This window comes from Scomber japonicus, chromosome 6 (genome assembly GCF_027409825.1).
Source record: "Scomber japonicus isolate fScoJap1 chromosome 6, fScoJap1.pri, whole genome shotgun sequence".
Classification (NCBI taxonomy): Eukaryota; Metazoa; Chordata; class Actinopteri; order Scombriformes; family Scombridae; genus Scomber; species Scomber japonicus.
Genome location: NC_070583.1, coordinates 26026911 through 26047663, shown reverse-complemented (window position 1 = coordinate 26047663; position 20753 = coordinate 26026911). Strand labels below are relative to the sequence as shown.

The following is a 20753-nucleotide window of genomic DNA, read 5'->3' as shown; positions in this document are numbered from 1 at the left end:
TTGTAACTTACCTCATTGCAGGCAGTAGGCTACAATGTAACATGCACGATAAAAGAGCTAAACACAGAAACAATGGGGCAATAGTAATGATAACAATATTTTTTAATATAACAATAGTTTGTTATTAATAATACAACTATACATAATGTAATACAATATCATACAATAATAATAATTCTTTCATTTTCAACAGCCTAAATACAATGCAGCCCAAAGTGCTTCACAATATAAACATAATAGCCTCAGAGCAGTAATTTATTTAAAAAAATCATAAATAATTATTCCTATGATAAAACCATCACACATGTTAGCTTTGTGGTGTTATAAAAGGTGTCTGTCTCCAGCTTGTTCTTGTGGACACACTCTGCTGCATGGAGCTGATAGATGGTGAGAGTGGTGCATTCAAGCTCCAGCAGCTTTGTGGAAAACAGCTCTCCTCTCTGCTGCTGGACTGAAGGAGGGAGTTCCCCTCTGGTTTTATTGACTGCCAACCAGGCTCGTGTTCTTCCTCAGCAGGTCCTTGGTGAGGGTGAGGGATGTGAAAAAGTTGTCTATAGTGACATTTCTTCCTTTTCCCATGTAGGGCTCCACCAGCCTCATCACAACACTTTTGCCCACATCTGCAGCTAACCAAAATATTGAATGCCAAATGTATCGGGCTTGTTTGGCATGTACTGAGTGAAGTGGCACCATGCTTTAGTTGGGTTTATAGCACACAAGACAGTTATCTACAAATCCTCTCCACACCTCTGACATCAAGGAAAATGTGTCACTGGAGAGACAGGCATGCCTGATCTCCTTCGTATCAAAGCCAACTCCCACTCCTTGGACCAAAAACACTCCATTGCCATATTTCTGTTGTAAACTCCTCTCACAAAAAGAAGAGTGAGGAATACCTTCTCTCTAAGGACATTTTGTGATTGAGGTCTCCCTGAGTGTCCTCTAGGGTGGATGGCACTCGAGATTGTCCCATCTTTCCCCAGCTAACATGGGCCCGGGACTACATATGATTGATTTTATACTAAGCTAGCTGGCTACGTTACTTATATTATAGAATAAATAAAAATTGCTTCTCTCTCTCTCCAGATAGGTTTCTTGTCAAATGTAAACAACAGACGCGAATCATAAAGTCTGAAAACAAACCCTGTGAAATATGTAACAAAGCAGCAGATAGATAGATAGATAAACTTTATTGTCCACCATGACATACAACAAAAAGGAAAAGAAAAAGTTGTGCAAATAGGCTCAGAAATCCTTTGTGTTTTATTGTACAACCTTATGAGCTTCAGAAAATATAAAAAAACATTTAGGAAAAGTAACTTGTATTCTCTATTTAAAAACATAATTATTTACATTTTAACAACCAAACCGTTTCTGTGGTTCTAGTGTTAAAAGTTTAAACAGTGATGGCAGTTTGCTCTTTGGATACGATGGTCTTGGGGTTGATTGCCACACTCTTGGTGGTGTTGTAAGTTTTGTAGATGCCGATGAGACGATCAGCGATCTCAAACATGTTGTCCCTCAGAGAGATGATGATGAACTGAGCGTTCTTGGTTTGCTCCTGCATTGAGATAAGACAGCATCGAATGATCGTTAATTCATCTCATTAGATTTGACTCCAAGTGGACTATCAACTATATGGCACTTTCAAATAAGTGAACAATTTATCCAACAGCTGATAAAAATAATGTGCAAAGTGAGTGGCAACAGTTAAAGGCTTAGTACTTGTTTTGATCCAGCTCCCAAAAAGAGGTGATTTTTCTCAACTCCTCCATTATTCCAGTGTTACACAACAGAAACACTGAGATCACATGAGTCAGTGATTACAGTAGTGATTAACTGGCTGCACCATGTTTAAATTTAACTGACTAATGCCATTTAATGTCATAATTACTTTGGTAGGACCACTGTTTCATCCAACAGCATCTCCTGAATTTGAAAAAAGCTTTACATGGTTTGTTTACACCAGTCTGCAGCCCAAAACCTAATGTAACGTGATTTGGAGAAAGAGATGAACCTCATGAAGCCATATTTTGATGTAACACACAGGTTCATACTCACATAAATGTAATAGGACACAATGGACACATTCTTGAAATCAAGAGCAGCATCGATCTCATCCATGAAGTAGAGCGGTGTGGGCTTATAGTGGTGAAGAGCGAACACCAGCGCCAACGAGCTGAGGGTCTTCTCTCCTCCTGACAGGTTAAAAATCTTTTTCCAGCTCTTCTTTGGAGGTCGCACACTGAGGAGAGTCAGGAGCACACATTTACACTCAAACATAACAGGATTAATGTCTAGAACACAATGTACCGGCTGTGTTTTGCTCTGAAGACACTTGGGTTCGTTTTGCTCGTCTCTTACCTGAACATGATTCCCTCAGAGAAGGGGTCCAAACTGTCCACGAGCTCCAGCTCTGCGTCACCCCCTAGTGTAAGCATCTGGTAGTTTTCCTTCAGCTTATTTGTGATCATGTTGAATCCGGTCATGAACTCATTGAGGCGTTGTTTGCGCAGGTCCTGGTAGCCGCTTTTGAAGTTGTCCCTCTCTTTGGTGATCTCGTCCAGCTGAGCCACGCGCTGCAGGTACAGTTCCTCCTGAAGACACAAAGAGCACAAATGATAAAAACCTCTGATCCAGATCTTTTTAACATTTGTTTAGTTTGGAGCTATAAACTAGATGGTGCCCTGTGCATATTTGTACGTACCTTCTTCTTGTACTCTGCAATGGCGCCAAGGTTGGGCTTCTTCTGAGCACACCGTGTCTCTAATGTGACCATCTTGTTGACAATGACATTTGGATCTGAGATTTGATCAAGTTCATCAGGAGTGAAAACAGGAAGCTCCTCCGCTGGTTGGTCCTCAATGGTATGAAGGGACAGCTTGGTGGCCTGAAGAGCATTTCAAGATAAATATAATTCATTAACACACACAGCTGCCACTAATATGAACAGAATCATCTCTGACTTCCAATAGTTCAATAAATCTAGAAACTAAAATGGTAAAATTCGTTATTTAAGAGAGAGGGGTAAAAAGTATGACATTTTGAAAAAAATCTCATAAAATGTCTCTAAAAGCTAGAATATGTCAAGTAAAAGTTAAAATAGTGCTTCAAAGATAAAGGAAAGGACACTAACAATTTAAAGCAGGTATGTAAGGTACTTGAACACACACACACACACACACCTCTTTCTGCCAGTTTTTGATCTTGCTGTTGTGTTCAGTGATGGTGGTCTCTATCTGCTCGATGCGGAGTCGAACGCTGAGGCACTCCTGCTGCAGTGCGTGCTCCTGCTGCTGCAGGACCTTTATCTCTTTCAGCACCCTCTGGTACTGCTCCTGCACCTCAGGAAGTGCTGCCTGAAGGATGAGAAGATACAGTGCTACAGTATTACCTTCAAATCCATTTGGATACCACAGACACACAGCTACAGAAGGTAAAAACAAACAGTTCATATGTAACCATGACAGATTTCTCACATATACAAGAATTCTATAAAAACACTTGCACACATGACATTTTCTTGTTGAGGACCACACCTTTGTTAATACACTGTGGTATATATATCACAAACCTAAAATAAAAAATAAAGCTGCACACGACAATCTGTGGGTTCAAATCTTTTCATTTCTAAAAACAGGGAAAAAATAGAGTAACAAACTTCTGAATTGACCACAGTTTTTTTTTTAAAGTTTAAAATATGAAAAAAGATTGGTTGTAATAAACCACTTACATTGTAATAACCAAATTGTATGCATTAAAAAATGAATGAGTTTTCACGAATTCCTGATGAAAGCTGCCCTTTGAGAAGTTTTTTGATCAATGGTGGTCATGATTTAGGATCTCAGTCCTTCATGGCACTATGTCAAATTTGGTAACGATTGCTCAAAAATGGTTGGCATAACAGACTTGGACAAAATTCAAAATGGCAGAAAAACTATGTTGTGTCAAATGGGCGTGTCTTATACAGACAGGTTCGTCTGGACACACAGAATCCAGGAAAAAAAGAATTTTGTTTGTGAGGCTCACAGTTTAAAAGTTATAGTCCAAAATGTTTAGTCTGATGTTCTAGCGCCACCACCTGGCTGATATGGGTGAGTATTGGTATCTGAGTAATGGGGGGCCATAGAGACAAATGCCTATGAAATTTGGCTGGTTTTGGACTTAAAGCTGCTGAGCCTCAAACACTTTTAACAGAGAGAAAAATAATAAGAACAAAAACAATAGGGTTCTACCCCTTCGGGGTTTGAACCCTAATGAAAGAAGAGTGCTGACCTCAGCCTCCTGACAGGCCTTCATGATCTCCCCGGCCTCCTCTTCCAGTTTTTTCAGCTGTTCTCCGAACTCAGCCAAAGACTTCTCATTCTCCTCCTGCTCACCCTGCACACGACTCACACTCTCCTCACACTTCTTCAGGTTTCTGAACAGAGGACACGGACAAACGCACACAGATTAGCCTCTGTGAGAGTGATGGCATCGTGTTTGAGTTAAAAAGAACCAGTGATACTGTCAGGTTGGATTTGCCATACAAGACTGTTAATGAGTGACTACATCAGAGCAAACTTCTTGACTACAAGGCTACAAGCTTTCCAACTCAGGAGTGTGTTTCTCCCCAGATTGTTACAGAGTTCAGTCAGAGTTCAAACACACAAGATTTGATGTTTATAACAGTGAACAGCTACGCCACGTGCACAAAAGGACAGATACATTTTGTGTCAAACATGGTTATGACCGTGCTATTGACTTCAATCCTTCTCTTCTTCCTTCTCTATGGTCAGGAATTGTGTTGATAGACCTCTGACAGATACAGCACTGTTCCTCCACTTGGTCTCAGCACGTTAAACCTAAATAGCATTGCCTCTTGCTCTCTTTGAATGCCAAAAATACGTCACCTGCGTGCCATTGCACATTAATCCATAGTGCTGCTAGTGATCCAAAACTGCAGAGTACCTGGCTTTTTGGCATTCAGATATGCTTCCCGATTAGAGGAAAGTTCCACGTTGACTCTTTTCAAACATGACAGGATAGTTATGATAGAGCTGCAACATTTGTGCAAAGTAAAAAACGTTTTTTGTTCCGTTGTTCCTCACCAGGGTGTCTGCACTGCTAGCTAGCATCGATGAGTTGCAAAATGCATCAAGGATATATTTGACATGTAGAGAGAAGAGTTTTCACACAGGACGCATTAGTGTCTCAGTTCATAAGCTCAACTGTGTTTGCAATCAGCAGGACACTTCTTCCAGCACAACAAATCACATCAAGTACAGCCACTAGTGTCTTTTTGCCTCAGCAGACAGATCAATCTTAATGCTCCAGCTACAGACCCTGATGACTAGATGGCTATTTTAGTTTAGCATATTGATTAAGTAAAAAAAGAAAAGAAAAAAAAGCCAACAATAAGAATGTGTGTGGAGTCTAGTGAGTGTTCATGTAACCTAAATCTATGCATATTTGTCAGTGAGGCACAGTAGTTTGTTTTAAAAATAATTATGTGATGTCATGTACACAATAAAAAACCAACAATAAGGAAAGCTTATTTTGAGATTAATATACAAATAAACCCTGACACAATACCAACACATTCATTCAAACTAAGCTGTTAAATATGGCTCAACATTTCTGACTATCATATATTTTATCATGAACAGACAACAGATGTGTAACTATAAAACATAAGTGTGCATATTTCCTCACCGGCCTGCAGTCTTTATGGCAACTTGAGCCTTGGTTATAGTGGAGGAGCAGTCATCCAACTCCTTGTTGACCTTGTCTAGCTTGTCCTGTTGAGCCTTTAGCTTGTGGCTATTAATGTCCACGATCAGGTTGTGGAGTCTCTTCACCTCGTTTTCCACCTTTCCGGCTTTACTGGATGCTGCCTCGAAGTCTGTGAGAGCAACAGAGTGCATGAATGGACAGAACAGGAAGAGAGGAGAAAGACAGAACAATATTAATGTTGGACATTTGATATTTGTTTTGCTTTATTTTCAGAGGGATTAAGCAGGAAAAACTGTTTCATGAATGAAACAGTCATGTGGTAAGAAGACGTTTAGATATTAGACCTGAAACAGTAACTCTAATTTGAGAATTTTGTCCATTCAACCATTGGATTATGTGGTGAGACGTACTGAATAATAAAACTGATTTGAAGCTCAAGCTAATTTAAAATCATGTCAATCCTTCCTGTAACTTTCTGTCCAATTTTAATGAGGCTCAAACATGTGTATGGTGCCAATTCTTTTATCACACATCACAAGTGAGTCTTACATAAGAGCAAACATTAACCTAAAAACATAAACTACAAGAGTCCTCTTTAGAGTTTACAGGAGGATCCTACCTTTTTTGAAGGCCTCCAGGCTCTTTTCCATCTGTTTCTGTTTGGTCTTGTTTGGCGCAGCAGCCAGCACGTTGGCTTCCAGTTCCTTGATCTGGAGCGTCAAGTGAGTCTCTTGGTCAGCTAAACCCTGAAGGGTGGAAAGAAGAAAAATAATTTGAATTGCAAAGAGCATGAAATTATGAGTCAATACTGTCACGTGTTATTACTAGTTATGAATAGTAGATATTATTATTTAGATCACAAATAACGTCTAAATGAATGAAAGACACAGTGAATGAATAGGAAGAGGTGGATGTGTCGTACAGTCATGCTCTTGGAGTATTTTTCCAAGGTGTTCTTCATGTCTCGGAGCTGTGGCCGGCAGCTCTGGACTTTCTCTTCGAGCTGCAGCCTTTTCTCTCTGCAGTCCTGCAGCTTCGACACCTTCTCATTCAGCTGGCTCTCCATTTGGTCGATCTGCAGAAAACACATGAAAATCATCATGTTTTGTGCAGTAATATCCTGCTGTGGCGCTCTCTGATAACAGGGCCTGCTAAATCACTTCTAGAAATCACATGTGGGAAGAAAACACAGTAAAGTTTTCCAAGTTCAAAGTATGAATTAGGAGTTAGTAATGAAACTTCATCCACGTTCAACAAGGACTGGAAGTTCTCTTTTGAAATCAGTTTTATGATACTAAGTTAATATTGTTTTACAGTTTGTCTTTGTAGTTTATAAAACACATTCAGACTGACAGATGTCCGGTCCTAAATGATCATTGCTGCAGCTGTATCATTTGCTTTCAATTAAATGCAAATTGCAACATATTGTTTACACAGGAACAAGAAGTTAGAATCAAATAAATGTCTTCATTTCTTTTAAAATCAAGCAAAAAATAAATAAATGTAGTGCTCCTTAATCTTGAAAAAGTTAAAAGCAGGACCAAATGTGTATTTTGCACTTACCTCCTTCTGAGAGACTTCAGTGCCAATAGAGGAACCCATCCTGCCCTTCATTATTCTTCCTCCTCCAGTCATGGTTCCTGTGAAGAACACACCAAACCACAGAGGATAAGAGGGGGAGAGTCAGACCATTAAAATCATGACCATTGCATTATCCTCACTGAATTACATAACTATATAAGAGTCATGAAAAAAAGGGGGTATGGTTATGACAGAAAAAGCAGGATGTCACCCACCAGACATCTCGATGATCTGTCCCTTCAGGGTGACCACTCTCCAGCGCTTGTCTTTCTGGAAGGCCAGCCTTGTGGCCTGCTCCATGTCCTTTGCCACCAGGGTGTCCCTCAGGGCGAAGTAGAAAGCTGGCCGCACGCTCTCATCTTTCACTCTCACCATGTCAAAGAGACGAGGGCTGTCCTCAGGGGTGCGGATAGGGGTATTGATGTTCTTCTCCCACACCTTCATCTGAGCAAAGAGAAGGAAGGAATAAGATGATGCAGAAACCATCTAAGCCTTTGATCAGAAATCCTGAACAAACTAGAACAATAACAAACAAAGCGGTTCAAGACACTGATGTTGACTGAAGTGTAATCATCTTTACCTTGTCAAGACCAATGAAGGTAGCAAACCCAATGTTCTGCTCTTTGAGAAACATAACACATTTCTGAGCCGTGTCGATGGTATCCACCACAATGTTGTCCAGAGCACCACAGCTGGAGGAAATGGCTACATCATACTTCTCATCTATGGCTCCAAGGTCTCCCTATAAGAAAAAACAAACAATCAAACAAGAGCACTGTGACCACATAAGCATATTGCAAAAAAGTGTGTCTAGAGCCTCTTTCACACATGCACTGCAACCCTGAAGTTATCTGCACATTATCTGGAGGAGATGTATGTTTGAACACAAATGTCAGAATGTAAGCATAATTACATCTTTAACTTCCAGTAGTTAACTCCCGTCCCATCCACAGCTGCTATTTTACACAGATAATCGCAGCAGGCCTACCAAGCTGCATTGTTTTGACTGGGCCTGAACGCTCCACTGTGAGAGGAATTCCTGTGATTTCTCCTAAAATAAAAGCATTTATTTCTGAGCTTAAAAACACTACTTTTGTCTACTTTTTGCACCACGTCCTGCCTTCTTCGCTCCTCATCTAAACCAAACGGAGGATTTCCAGGGAGCGACATGTGTGAAAGGGCAATCTGGAAAATGTCCAGACCCGATTCTCCAGACATTGTCTGGAGTTCATATGTGAAAACGTCTAAGGTATGTTCCACGGTAATGTTCACTGTAATCATTTATAAAAGGAGATTTTGATAATACTTTTGGTAATGATGTACTGTATTTTATATCATATCAGTTTTTTACCAATCTTCCAAAGATGCCAGGGATTCTGCCACTCTTATTCTGCTGCATGAGAGCATCCAGGACCTTTCCTCGACTCCGATTGGAAGACAGAGAGCTCTTGGCTTCCTCCACTTTCTGCCTCATTTCCGTCACCACTACCCTGTTCTCATTATCCATCTTCATCAGCTGCTCCATCTCTTCCTCATCCTGTAGAGAAAAGAGGAGATCAGTCAAAGAAGTTCACACAAAGTACACTATCCGCTGTGCAGATATATTCTATACCACACTAATTAGGTATTGACAGATGTCCCTTGTGAATTCGGCCTGAACAAATGCGATCAAACAGCAATGTCGATGTTTGGCTTTACCTTCTTGAGCTCCTGTTCTTTCTGTGGTACATTAACGTCTAGGTCCTTAATAGCTGCACGGCGCTCCCGCAGCGTGTCAGAAGTTGTCTGGAGTGTTTGCTTGGCCGTGTTGAGCTGTGTCACAGCGGTGGTGTGGTGGCTTAGATAGATGTCGAGCTCTGACTGAGCCAGGTCCATACGAGAGCGGGTCTCATTCACGGCCTTGCTGAGCTCCATCAGCTCTTTTTCTTTGGTCTGGAGAATACAAAAAATGAGTTTTACAGTTATGTCTACCATGCAAGTTAAATATAGCATGTTACAGTGAAAACAGGATGTAGTCACACACCTCTTTGTCCTGTTGCAAGCCGCTGGTCTCTTCTTTCAGACTCTCCATCACCTCCTTCAGTTTCTCCTCTTCTTTCACCTTCTGCTTCTCCAGACCTTCCTTGCTAGCTGTTGCCTCAGAGATGGCCTTTTCGCTGTTGGCTGGTATACTGCGCACTTCCTCCAGCTGAAAGATGAGCAAGAACAGATGAGAAGCGTCCAGGCTAGGACTCTAAGCAACAGTGGCCGCACCTGTCTAGGTTTGACTTAAAGACACAATTCATTAATACACACTTTCATTAAGCTTTAGCTCTTGAATTAGAGGATGATCAAATAAAGAGATCTGAAGAATTTAGGAGACAAGAGCTGTAAAGTAAATGGACTGAATCCACTTTTTTTTGCCAGTGCCAGTTACAAGCAACTGTGCTACACATTCACAAGCAGGCCAAAACACACAACTGTAATCAACTATAAACACACATTCAGGACAGAGCAAGCCCTGGTTAAGACTGGCACAACAGTCTGCTGCTTGGCAGAGCTGAAACAAGGCAAAGGAGTGGTGAGTGTGTATAGTCTATGTTTTGTAGGGTTAACTGCGGGTGAAATGTGAATGTGGCTGCTGGGAGTGTTACACAAGCCAGGCCATAGTTGACTACCACACAGCAGAACACTGCTCCCCAGAGGTCTGCCCGCCTCTGCCCAGCTCCCCCTCTGACCAAGACATTTCCAGAGCACAGCCATTGTAGGTGGAGCAGATAGAGTTTTAGAGGAGGGAGGGAGATGAGAAGATATAATAAGTTACGAGGAACTCTTAAATCTCGGTCTGAGTGTGTTTTTTTTTTCAGTGAGTGCACATGTTAGAAAATGTTAGTCTAAGAGACAGGAACACAATTAATAGTTAAATAGAGCACAAGTGTACCATCATTAGGCACACGCTAACAATCAACTTGTGTGTTACTTCACAGCCCCCTAGTGGCTAGTTTAGGGTAGATGGCCCTTCCTCCCATTTAAAACTGGATTGATTTATGAATAATGCCACTTAATCTAGAAGAAATCAGGGGATTACACTTTCCTAGAGTAAAAAAAAAAGAAGAATTAAAGCAGGGTCCTTAAATACTTTTTCAAATGATGCAGTGTGATTTCTCAGTCACATAGGGCATCATGTCCAAGACAAATGTCTTTCAGTGGCAATATTCAATGTTTTTGACAAAAGCATTTCTGACTGCCCTCACTATTGCTTTGTGTAGTTATAGTTTTAGCTATCATGGAAAATTATTCCAGTTAAATTTCTTTGGAAACAACAACTCGACCAGCATCCAGGATTTTGGTTTAAACACTAAATGTTTCTAATATTGTTTTACAAAAACTTGTATTATAAGTACTTACAGAATTGCTTAATTTTTCCATGCCAGGAACATTTTAAATCATTTATCTACTGGGAGATTTATGACTGTAGAATCTGTGTTTTTAATGGCAAATAACTCTTGAAAACTGGAATAATTTTGCAATTCACTAATCACTCCTGTATTGGTTGTGTAAAGCCTTGACAAATGTCTTGTTCTCTAGGCCTCAAAAAGAACTTGTGTTTTCTATAATCAACGGAAATTGTATTTTTAGTGCCCATGTTTCTTTCTTGGCCACGGGACAATATAAACAGTAAAACTGGAGTGTCATACCACTGCTGCTAGCTCGTCCTGACTCATACTGCAAACCTGTATTTGTTAATGGGTATGTACTGTATGTAAATATATATAAAAAAATAGGTACAGTTATCCTGTCCTGACTGATTGTGTGTCTGTTTGACCGCTGACACCGTCAGAGTGAAATATTCACATCTACTGCAGAGAAGCCAACAGTTACACCATGTCAAATGAAATAATCTAACTGCGTATGATGGTGAAACATAAATTTAAAAGGTTAACACACCTTTTCTTTGTCCTTCTCCAGCTGCTTCTGCAGTTTCTTGTTCTTGCTCTTGCAATGTTTAATCTTCTCACGCACTTCAACATCCTGTAGGTCCAGCTGAGTGAACTTCTCCTTCTGAGTCTCAATGTACTTGTTGAGCTTATTTTGTTTCCTGGTGTAGAAAAGACATTTTAACTGAGTATGCTCAAGTCAATCATGGGGGGAAAAAATACAATCAAATATTAGAAGAAGCTTGAGAGGAAATATACAAAACCATCTATACCTATGAAGACTAATGTACCCACTTTCTATGTGTATGTGTGTGTATACATAAAAAAATAAAATATATATATATATAGATATAGAGAGAGAGATTTTAAACTAAGCAATTTTTGGTCATCAAAGCCATTTTGCCCACATTTTAAAAATTATGTTGACTACAACATCAAATTTACACTATTCTTTATTATTGAAAGTGAAGAACAATTTTCTTTATTTTTTTTCAAGCACTTGTCTTGAAAAAAATAAAATAAACACATAATTTACTACTATAACTTGTGTATTTTTCCTTCTTTACTTTACATTCTATTCTTTACTGTTGGATTTTAGTCTCTAAACAAAAGGGCTGAAAGCAAGAGAGGCTTTGAAAACAATCTAAAAATGATTCAGTTATAAACCTTCTGAGCATATTACAATGATTTTGAAGAGGGAAGATAAAAACTGTCTTACTTCTCCACATTTTTGACTTCTTCGTTCTTTTTCTCCATCTCCTGTGATATTTCTGTATTTTTCTCAGTGAGTTCCTTGTTGTCCTCGAGGATCCTCTGCTTTTCCTGCTCTTTGTCCACCACACGCTTTTGCAGATCGTGACTAATGGCAAATAGATATCAGCAGAAACCAGTGAGAGATTACACTATATAATTCAAACATGAAAAAGGGGGCTATGGGTCATGCTGCGCTTCTGAGGTTTAAAAATAGTTTACATTTTTTTCTTTTCCATGCTACTGATGGGTCTAAATTGAAATTTAATGAGATTATATTAGTGTTTAATTTGCTTTGTACAGACCAGAGAAACTGTGCTGATGTACTTACACATAATATTGGCAAAGCTGACTCTTGTGTTTGAAGATGTTATTCTCCAGGGTGAGGAACTCCACAGCTTTGTTCTTTTCTCCCTCCAAAGCATTCTTCTCTTTTTCCACAAGCTTTACTCGGTTGAACTGAGGTAGTGAACATCATAGTACTTAGTATCAGGTGACAACACTTTAAATAAAAGATTTTAGTCATAAATTATATGCATAAGTGCCATGTTCAGACAAGATATATCACTTGTACAGTATCTCCATCATTCTGATGCCATATAAATATTATGAAAGTTATATTATCATAAATTTGTTTTTAATCACTTGAGTATCTTGTTACCTTCACAGTATAATAAAATACAAATTTAATTAAAAATATATAAAAAGGAAATTAGTCAACATACCAACATTGCATCTTCAGAAGTAAATATGTGTGCACAAAAAGACTTGCATGAAAGTTATATATCATGTCTGGGGTAGTCGGCCCAGACAAGTACCAACTTATGTTACATGCTGCACAGTTACACCTCTATGAAAAATATTTTCAAAATCAAACCGTATCCTCTACTGTATATATGTACAACAAATTAAGTCAGGACACAGGAAGGAAAGTTGGTAAGCTTATGAATGTGTGAGCATACAGTGTGTGAGTATATAGTATATCACCTTCTCTCCTCTTTGCTCATTGAGCAGTTCAATGCGGCGGGCCAGGGTTTGGATGGGCTCCTTGAGACGGCAGCAACCGATAATGTCCTCCATGTACTCCAGCATACCCTCATCATGCTCTGTCTGACCTTTAGGCTTCATCATGGCAATTTGCTCCACCTCACCCTGGGTAAAGATCAGACAGTCAGATTAACACACAGACACAGACGTACAATGCATTCACAGGATTGTTTGAATAAAACAACAAGTCTTATAAAATGAAATAATATTATAAAACATGTTCCATACAACACTCACTATTAAGACATGGGGTCAACTGAACTCTAACCTTACAATAATGCTGACCTGATACACTCAAACCCAGCCTGATTCATACAATGAACCAAAAATGACTTCTGGAAGTTCCCTTTGAGTTTCCTCAATGAGATAACATAATGAAACTACCAAGTACACATTTAGCTACTACAATAGTTGATTTAATTCAAAACAAAAAAAGGATGTAAAATTAAAATCCTTAACCACTCATTCTTCATAAATAAATAATAAATAAAAAAATAAAAATTCAAGAAGAGATATTTAGGTTAACACATCACCTTACCAACCCACCACAGTACCCATTACACAACTTGTTTTGTAATTATAATGGATACATTTTAAGTGATTTAAAAGCAAATGAGTTTGATAGCATGCACATTTTGCCTTCTTGTAGTTACACCTCAGTTCAATTTCCAAATATTGTACATGTGCACTTCTTGGCGCCGAGTCAGGGACAGGTCTCTGGTGTCATTTTATATGCTTGAATGTGTGTTCATTTTTTGAAATTATTTTTTTTAGATAGGCTGGCTTAGAATAACAATATTGCCACATAATAAATTTCATGTTAAACACAAATTAAATCCAGATATAGTAAAAACTTAAAGTCTCCAATTATGTCCTATTTATGTGTAGGAAAAAACAAGGCTGCTCACATATTACTTTTATGTATGAAAGAAAAGGAGAAGCCAGTAGAGGCAGGGGGAAAAAAATCCAACGTCATCCTCTGCTCTGACCAGTGCACAAAATAGACAGCTTTCCCTTAGCCAGAGGCCTGGAAAATTGACCTTGGAGAACAAGCTAAAGCCTCTTCCCATAGTCATGCAGCCATGTCATTGACAGGGAGCTGAAAATTTTACATCAGGGAGACTGAGAATGATCATGCACACACATACAAAAAAAAAAAAAAGAAAAAGAAAAGTCAAGCAGGACACTTATAAGCAACCAACTAACCACAAAACCACAGTAGAGGCTAGAAACTGAATGTTCACCTGAAGCTAACATATAGTGTAAAAATATAATTTAAAAATTAGGACAACAAAGATTTAATCAGCCATTTTGTACAACTCTGACACAAGCCATTACCCCATAAGCCCTGAGTTAATCAGTAATAATGTGGGTAGGTCACACATGTAATACAATCAGGGGGGTAGGAGTGTAACCAGTGAACTGATTCAAACTCAGTTCAACACAATGCTGAATAAAAAAAAAACAGAAGAAAAATAATCTAAAAATATAGAGGAAAGCATTACATTCACAGTGGAGTACAAAACAAAAACCCAAAATGTTAAACCAATATTAAGGCCATGATAATGGAGGGTGTTTGATCCAGCCACACTGAAGCAGCACTGCTAATATTGGGGTTGGGGTCTATTCTCACACGCCAATATTTACGTGCTGCTAAAGCGTGGCAGGTACATGAGAAAGGGGAGGGGAATGGAGGTCCAACCTGTCCCCACTGGAGGTATCAAATCCATCCCCCACTACAAAATCTAAGCTAGTTGTTAAAATACAGCCACCTTCATCCAAGGTCCATGTATGGGTTAAATTGCATTTCCTTTAAATACTAAAGCAGCAAATAATGGTTCGCACCTTTTCCACATTGTTTCAAACCATGATGCGCTGCTATAGCAGTTTAAGGGCTGTCAGAGGGCACCTCCCTCTCCTTTCCAATTCCAGTGCAACAGGTTATTCCCACAGACAGACATGGCTTCAATACAGCCATGAAACATTTGACAGAAAGAGGACTGGGTAATGGACAGAAAAACGAAGAGCAGGAAATCTCTGACAGAATGGGATGGTCACAACAGGGATTTAAAAAAGAAAAAGGGGGAAAAAAGCAGTTAGAAGTGGAAGAGGAAATTACATTAAAAAATGTACAATTACCTGTAAGATCAGAAATCTGTTGTGGTCTAGGTCAATACCATGACTTCGGAGTAAAGCCCCCACTTCTTTGAATGTGGCTTTCTTGCCATTGATATAGTAGGCTGAGGAATTGTCTTTGTTGGCAGTCCTGGAAACATAGAAGTTGCTGCTGGGGATGACTTCGTAGTCATCTCCTTCCTGGCTCAGAGGGGGGAGGGGCAGAGGACAGAGCAGCTTAGAGCAGAGCAGGAGAAACTCAAACAGCTCTACACATCAAATGATAATATTCTTAATACTGATAAATACACAGAGGATGATAAAGAGTAAAGCTCCACATTAGAAACAGGTAAGAAACTTTTTAGTTAAAAAAAAACACAAAACAAAAATCAGAAAACAGATGTAGGCCGACTAGACAGACATGAAAAACTATAATGTGTATTCTGTAATGCTAGATTTACAAAAATTAAAACATGGTATAAAATTGGATCAGATTATACGTGCCATGCAAAATGGTTGATTCTTTGCCTAAAAGATTATTAAAGCTTAGAGCCAACTCTCATCTTTTAAGTTGTGTACACCACCTCTAAAAAATAATTTTAAGTTTCAGAAATGACACTTTATGAGGTGGGTAAAATTCACAAGATTATAACATCAGTTAAACAACTTGATTTTAATTTACTATGAATAGATAAGCCTAAACAGAAAGGCTTGGATATATTTAACAGTGCTCAAGGCAAAACTTACTCACACTCCCTGTGGGAGATCAAACACAGAAACATATTTAACTTTAATTCTTTAGACTACGGTCTGTTTTAAAGTAATTTCTATTCTTGGGTAACAAACTATATTTGCCTCTTAATGTAAACACCCACATTACTAATATTTCACAATACCATCAAATAAATAGAGCTTGGTCAGCATATGACACATTTAAAAATTATTAAAAAATAAAGAAACCAGTTGTAGCACATTATGAACTGTCTATAGCACGTGTGGGTGTTAGTTGTAACTTTCATGACTGATCTGAGTCTGTGTTTAGACCCTGGTGTGGTGAAACTTCAGCAATATTAACTCATGAGCCTGAAGGAAAAAAATATATTTAATTTTGCAAAAATATGTGACCGCAGAAAAATGTTGCCAAATTATCCCTTTCAATGTGGACAGTGTATTGGTTAATTTATGTGAGAACAGAGCAAGTGTACGTGTGTATCAGTGTGACAGAGATATAGATACCTTATCAATGATCTTTTGAAAGTGCACCTCCACAGTACAGCTTTGCACATCTTTGTGTTGATCAGAGTTATGAATCAGCACTGAGAGCCTTTTCGATCTGATCTTTTGAGCTTTGTATCCAAACACAAAGAGCATTGAATCTATCACATTGGACTTCCCACTCCCATTTGGACCAATGATGCAGGAAAAGCGCTGAGAGAAAAGAAAGAGAAAATGTTTAAAAATACTATAAAACAATTATATAAAAATATAATACAGCCACATACAAATAATGTAAATGCCATAACATTAGAAGCTATAAATTAACACTCCAGCATAGTATGAGAGTCATGGTGGGTGTATTCTGGGTGGGTGTAGTTAAGATTTATTTTGTACACACATCTTCAGAACAATGTTGGGAGCAGAAAAAGGTGTAAAGAGAAAGTTTAAACAAAGTCATAATTTAAGGAAAATGTCAGTATAGTCAGTATATCACCAGAACACTACCTTGTAACTAAATCAAAATGGAGGAGTGTGACTTTTTCCACTTTGATTTTTTTTAATCCAATAATTGTAATAATGTAATATCATTAATAATTCTGCACTTTTTGTGACTACTACTACACAAAACAACCAGTTCACAGTTGAATAAATATACAAATTAAAGACAAATATATATATACATATTTTTTTAGAAACACTACACATTTGCTGGTAAATCTGTGAGCTTGAACACAACACATGCACAAAGTACTTCCCACGCAATGGGGGTTTTATATATTTTGTAATCATGTTTTGGTCGTACCTTATGAAAAGGCCCCAGAATCTGCTCGCCTGCGTAAGATTTGAAGTTGCGATTAACTAAATGTGTTATCATCAGGCGAGGAGCGCCCGGTTCATTGGTCATTGCTGGGGGCGGGGGTGGAGGGATGCTACCGAGAATCTCCTCCAAACTTCGATTATCAAGCGCCTCGGCAGCTTCCCCGTGAGACGGATCTGTGGCACACACAAAAAAAGTACAACTTTTATTCCTCTAGTGCGAGTCGTTTCAGGTGGGGGGTGGAGGGGTGGGGGGGCAGTAGTGCGTGGGGGAGGGGTAGAAGAGGAGGAGGGGAGAAAACCCCCCCAGAAAAAAACAAAAACAAAACAAACAAACAAAACACAGGCAGCAAGTTAAGACAAACAGCAGACTCAGAAGAAAGTTGACAGGCGTTATATTTTCTTTGTTCTAAAAAAACAAGAGCCAGCCCAAAAAGAAAGAAAGAAAAAAAAAAACAGAGAAAGAGAGAGAGACCATGGCCGCTTATGAACGAGCCCACATTATTATACAAACGCTCTCCACCAGAAGCGTGATATGTGGAGAGAGTAGATGCGCCACATTCATTTCGTCGATAATAAATAACCAAAGTGTACATTTCGATCTTCAGCGTCACATTTTCACTCATGCTTGAACTGCAACTCAAAAACACAGCCAGGGGGAAACTCTTGTGATGTGATAATAAGGTATAAACGTTAAAAAAAACCGATTACGTTGCCATCACACCAAGCCACAAAACGACCTGTCCAAAATCTATTGTGCTCACATAAGCATAAACAAGCTATGGGGTCGATGTTTGTAAATGAAATGCATGCAGCCAGACACCCAGTGAAGCATTAAACCGTATTGTAAGGACTACAACCACCAGTTAATACCAATATGCATCTGAATCATCGCACATACACAAATGATTTAATATCAAGTTGTGAGAATTAAGTCAAACAACCCCTTTTTCTAAAGATCTACTACATAAAAGCACTTCATTATCCGAAAATAAATTACCTCGCTTGAAGATCCGAGCAAGACGTGCACTCGACGTTATCAAAATCATCTCCAAAAATCATAAGACATTTATTGATGACTGGCACTTTGGAAAAAAAATAAATATATATATATATGTATATCAGCCATCCTTAACTACGTGTTGAGATTCAAGTGAGAAAAATAAGCTCCAGAGCTGTGCCAATTTGGCCACTACCAATACAGCAATACACGCAAACGCCATTGAGTGAACACAACTTATTTAGATTCACAGACACCAAAACACCCTTTGTTACTTGCCAGTTGTCGGCGGTGCCTCCTCTTGGCCATTGGAGTTGGTTTCTTGAGGGGGTACATCCAGCTTGTCTTCGGAGTCATTGCGAGGCTGCGACCCTTTCCCTCTTGGCTTGGCGGAGGCAGTGGATCTCTTAGCAGTTTTAGATGGCATGATTTGAAATCTGGAGGGGTCATTGGTAAAAAAAGAAAAAAGAAAAAAGAGGAATATCCATGAGTGGTTTTTGCGCCTGTCAATCTCCCAACTCCACTTTTAGTCGGTCACACGCAGCTACCCAAGTTGTCAGGCTCTAATCATTACCACAGTCAGATCTCACTGCAGGACCCATCTAACTATTTTTAAAAAAAATATATGGTAACATTTTGTTATAACAATAAAAAGTAACAACGCTGAATTGATTGTATGAGTTTGTGACCTGAACAAAGTGCCTTATTAAAAAAAATTTAAAAAAAAAAAAAAAAAAAAAAGGCTCTCGGCCTGATGAGATGGCAGTGATCAAGCTGCCAATCTACGAGATGCTTGTAGAGAATTAGATGCTATTCTCTCTAATAACCAATAATAAAATATAATGAACCCCTCCTAACTCACACAGCTGTTTTGGTATCCTTCTGCATCTAAAGTGTACATTTAATCTGCTTTTATAATGAACCTTGTGGTATTGAGGTGAAAAACCGGAAAAAAATAAGCTGAACGCAACGTTGGCTGGAAAACGAAATTTGCTAATATGCAAATATCTTAAATTATCTCCCTATATAGGTCTTAGCCTAGCCTTGGTTTTGGCCATTGCAGAAAATACGCAGCTAGGTTAGTCTAAATCTCCTTTCTGTAGTAAAAAGACAACGTCCTGTATTGTACGAGATCTCAAAAATGATACTTTGTTATTTTTAACGTGAATCCCGTCACCTTGTAATGTTGGGGCGGGGGTGTAGACGGGGCCATCTGACTGGCTCACTCAGATGACTGGAGAGGCACATTCAAAAAGCTAGTGTAACGATGCACTAATAGTGTGGTTAAAACTGGCATACACGTACTTTTGTCGAATAAGCAATTTGCTAACGATAGCTTGGCCGCCGAATAAAATAACACCCAGCTAAGCCACGTTACTGTGTTGTGATCACTGTGCTGCTGTTGACGCCAGAGTTAGCTGCTCTGACTTTCTGATGTTTAACAACGAAGCTTAAGCTAATACACTGGCTAACTGTGGCTAGCAAACTTATCTGCGTTGTGGATCTGTAAGGCAACACTGGTAACATTAACTTCCCTCAAAGCTTGCTGTTGTCTGAATTAAAAAAAAAGGGGGGGGGGGCGCTTAATTTTGGGGTTTTGCCCGACTAACGCCAGCAAAAAGCTATAATTGTTGGCGTTAACCAGACAAAGATGATGCATCTCAAAGTTTAGCAGACATCTGTAACAGTAACATTAGCTTAGACAACCGAAAAACGTACATGTTACCGTGAGGGCTGTAAGTCTATAAAAAGGTTAGTTTAGCGTTAAATGTCATAAAAAGCCAAAAAAGGGGATAATGTCTCAATACATTCTTGACTATGTTAATGTCGGTCAGTGCGTCTCCCACCGTGGTCTAGGTTAAAACTGGATTCAACGTGTTGTTAATGGCAAATCTGGTTTTGAACTAACGTTAACGTTATGCATTTCAGTAAATAGACGGAACCCGGTCACTGTACGCAAAATAGTTTCTGTGTACCTTCCACAATATGCACACAGGTCTGTCAAGAATCTTCCTTTCTGATCCAAATCGCGATTTCGAAAAAAAAAAATTTTTTTCGTTAATCCAAAACTTGGCAAATATAATCCACAAAATGCAGCCCCGTGTCGCTGCGACTCGCTCCGCTACTTGAAAACTCTAACTTGTAAATGGCGCCTAAACTGAGCCGTCGAACCAAATTCGTTACAAACTGACGCAAGGCACCATGGGCCGTTCAAAGGGCAAGGGGAAAAAAACACGAAATTCAAAAAAAGGGGACGAAGCCAACTCCGTCCGCTTCCAAGCAAATGATAGTCATTTCACAAAACCAATATGATGAAAACAACACAGGTGTAATAACACTTCACGTTTATAACGCTGAAATGTATTCAAGATTTTTGTCGGATTCAAAGCCTTATGTTGTTTCTACGTATTCAAACGGTTGCCTGGTTACAGTTAGAACAAAGTCCCTGCCCGAGGACTACTGCATATCAGAAACTAACATTCATACGATGGATCGACGATTAATGTCAGATCTTTTGGATTTTTATTAGTCCCGTCTAATATATTTATTTGACATACCATTTGTACTTTTGTAAATAATTCGAAATATCTGCT

At 39.0% G+C, this 20753-nt stretch overlaps 1 protein-coding gene across 2 annotated transcripts; it reads right to left on the bottom strand.

Annotated features, from left to right (window-relative positions):
- Positions 1-1201: 1201 nt before the first annotated feature.
- smc4 (structural maintenance of chromosomes 4) lies at positions 1202-20287 on the bottom strand. 2 transcript variants are annotated; one of them, XM_053320681.1, is made up of 24 exons: positions 20136-20287; positions 18439-18596; positions 17146-17336; positions 16362-16553; positions 15150-15326; positions 12951-13115; positions 12295-12422; positions 11932-12072; positions 11224-11374; positions 9320-9484; positions 8995-9228; positions 8648-8833; positions 7877-8038; positions 7512-7740; positions 7279-7355; positions 6638-6790; positions 6335-6461; positions 5695-5884; positions 4276-4420; positions 3186-3359; positions 2708-2890; positions 2365-2597; positions 2062-2245; positions 1202-1561 (listed from the first exon to the last, which is right to left on the bottom strand). In XM_053320681.1, the coding sequence occupies exons 2-24, from the start codon at positions 18584-18586 to the stop codon at positions 1397-1399; spliced, it is 3900 nt and encodes a 1299-aa protein (XP_053176656.1). In that variant the 5' UTR covers positions 18587-18596; positions 20136-20287; the 3' UTR covers positions 1202-1396. The 2 variants fall into 2 exon arrangements, with proteins under 2 accessions (XP_053176656.1, XP_053176657.1); XM_053320682.1 differs by lacking the exon at positions 20136-20287 and having other exon boundaries at positions 18439-18663.
- Positions 20288-20753: the final 466 nt, after the last annotated feature.

Bases quoted from the DNA above. Each gene is read 5' to 3' on its own strand.
- smc4 (XM_053320681.1), bottom strand. From the start codon at position 18,586: ATGCCATCTAAAACTGCTAAGAGATCCACTGCCTCCGCCAAGCCAAGA. The intron at 12,073-12,294 runs GTAAGTACATCA...ATTTGCCATTAG, and splicing joins CAGCTTTGCCAATATTATGT to TCACGATCTGCAAAAGCGTG. The intron at 11,375-11,931 runs GTAAGACAGTTT...TTTCTACACCAG, and splicing joins GAAGTCAAAAATGTGGAGAA to GAAACAAAATAAGCTCAACA.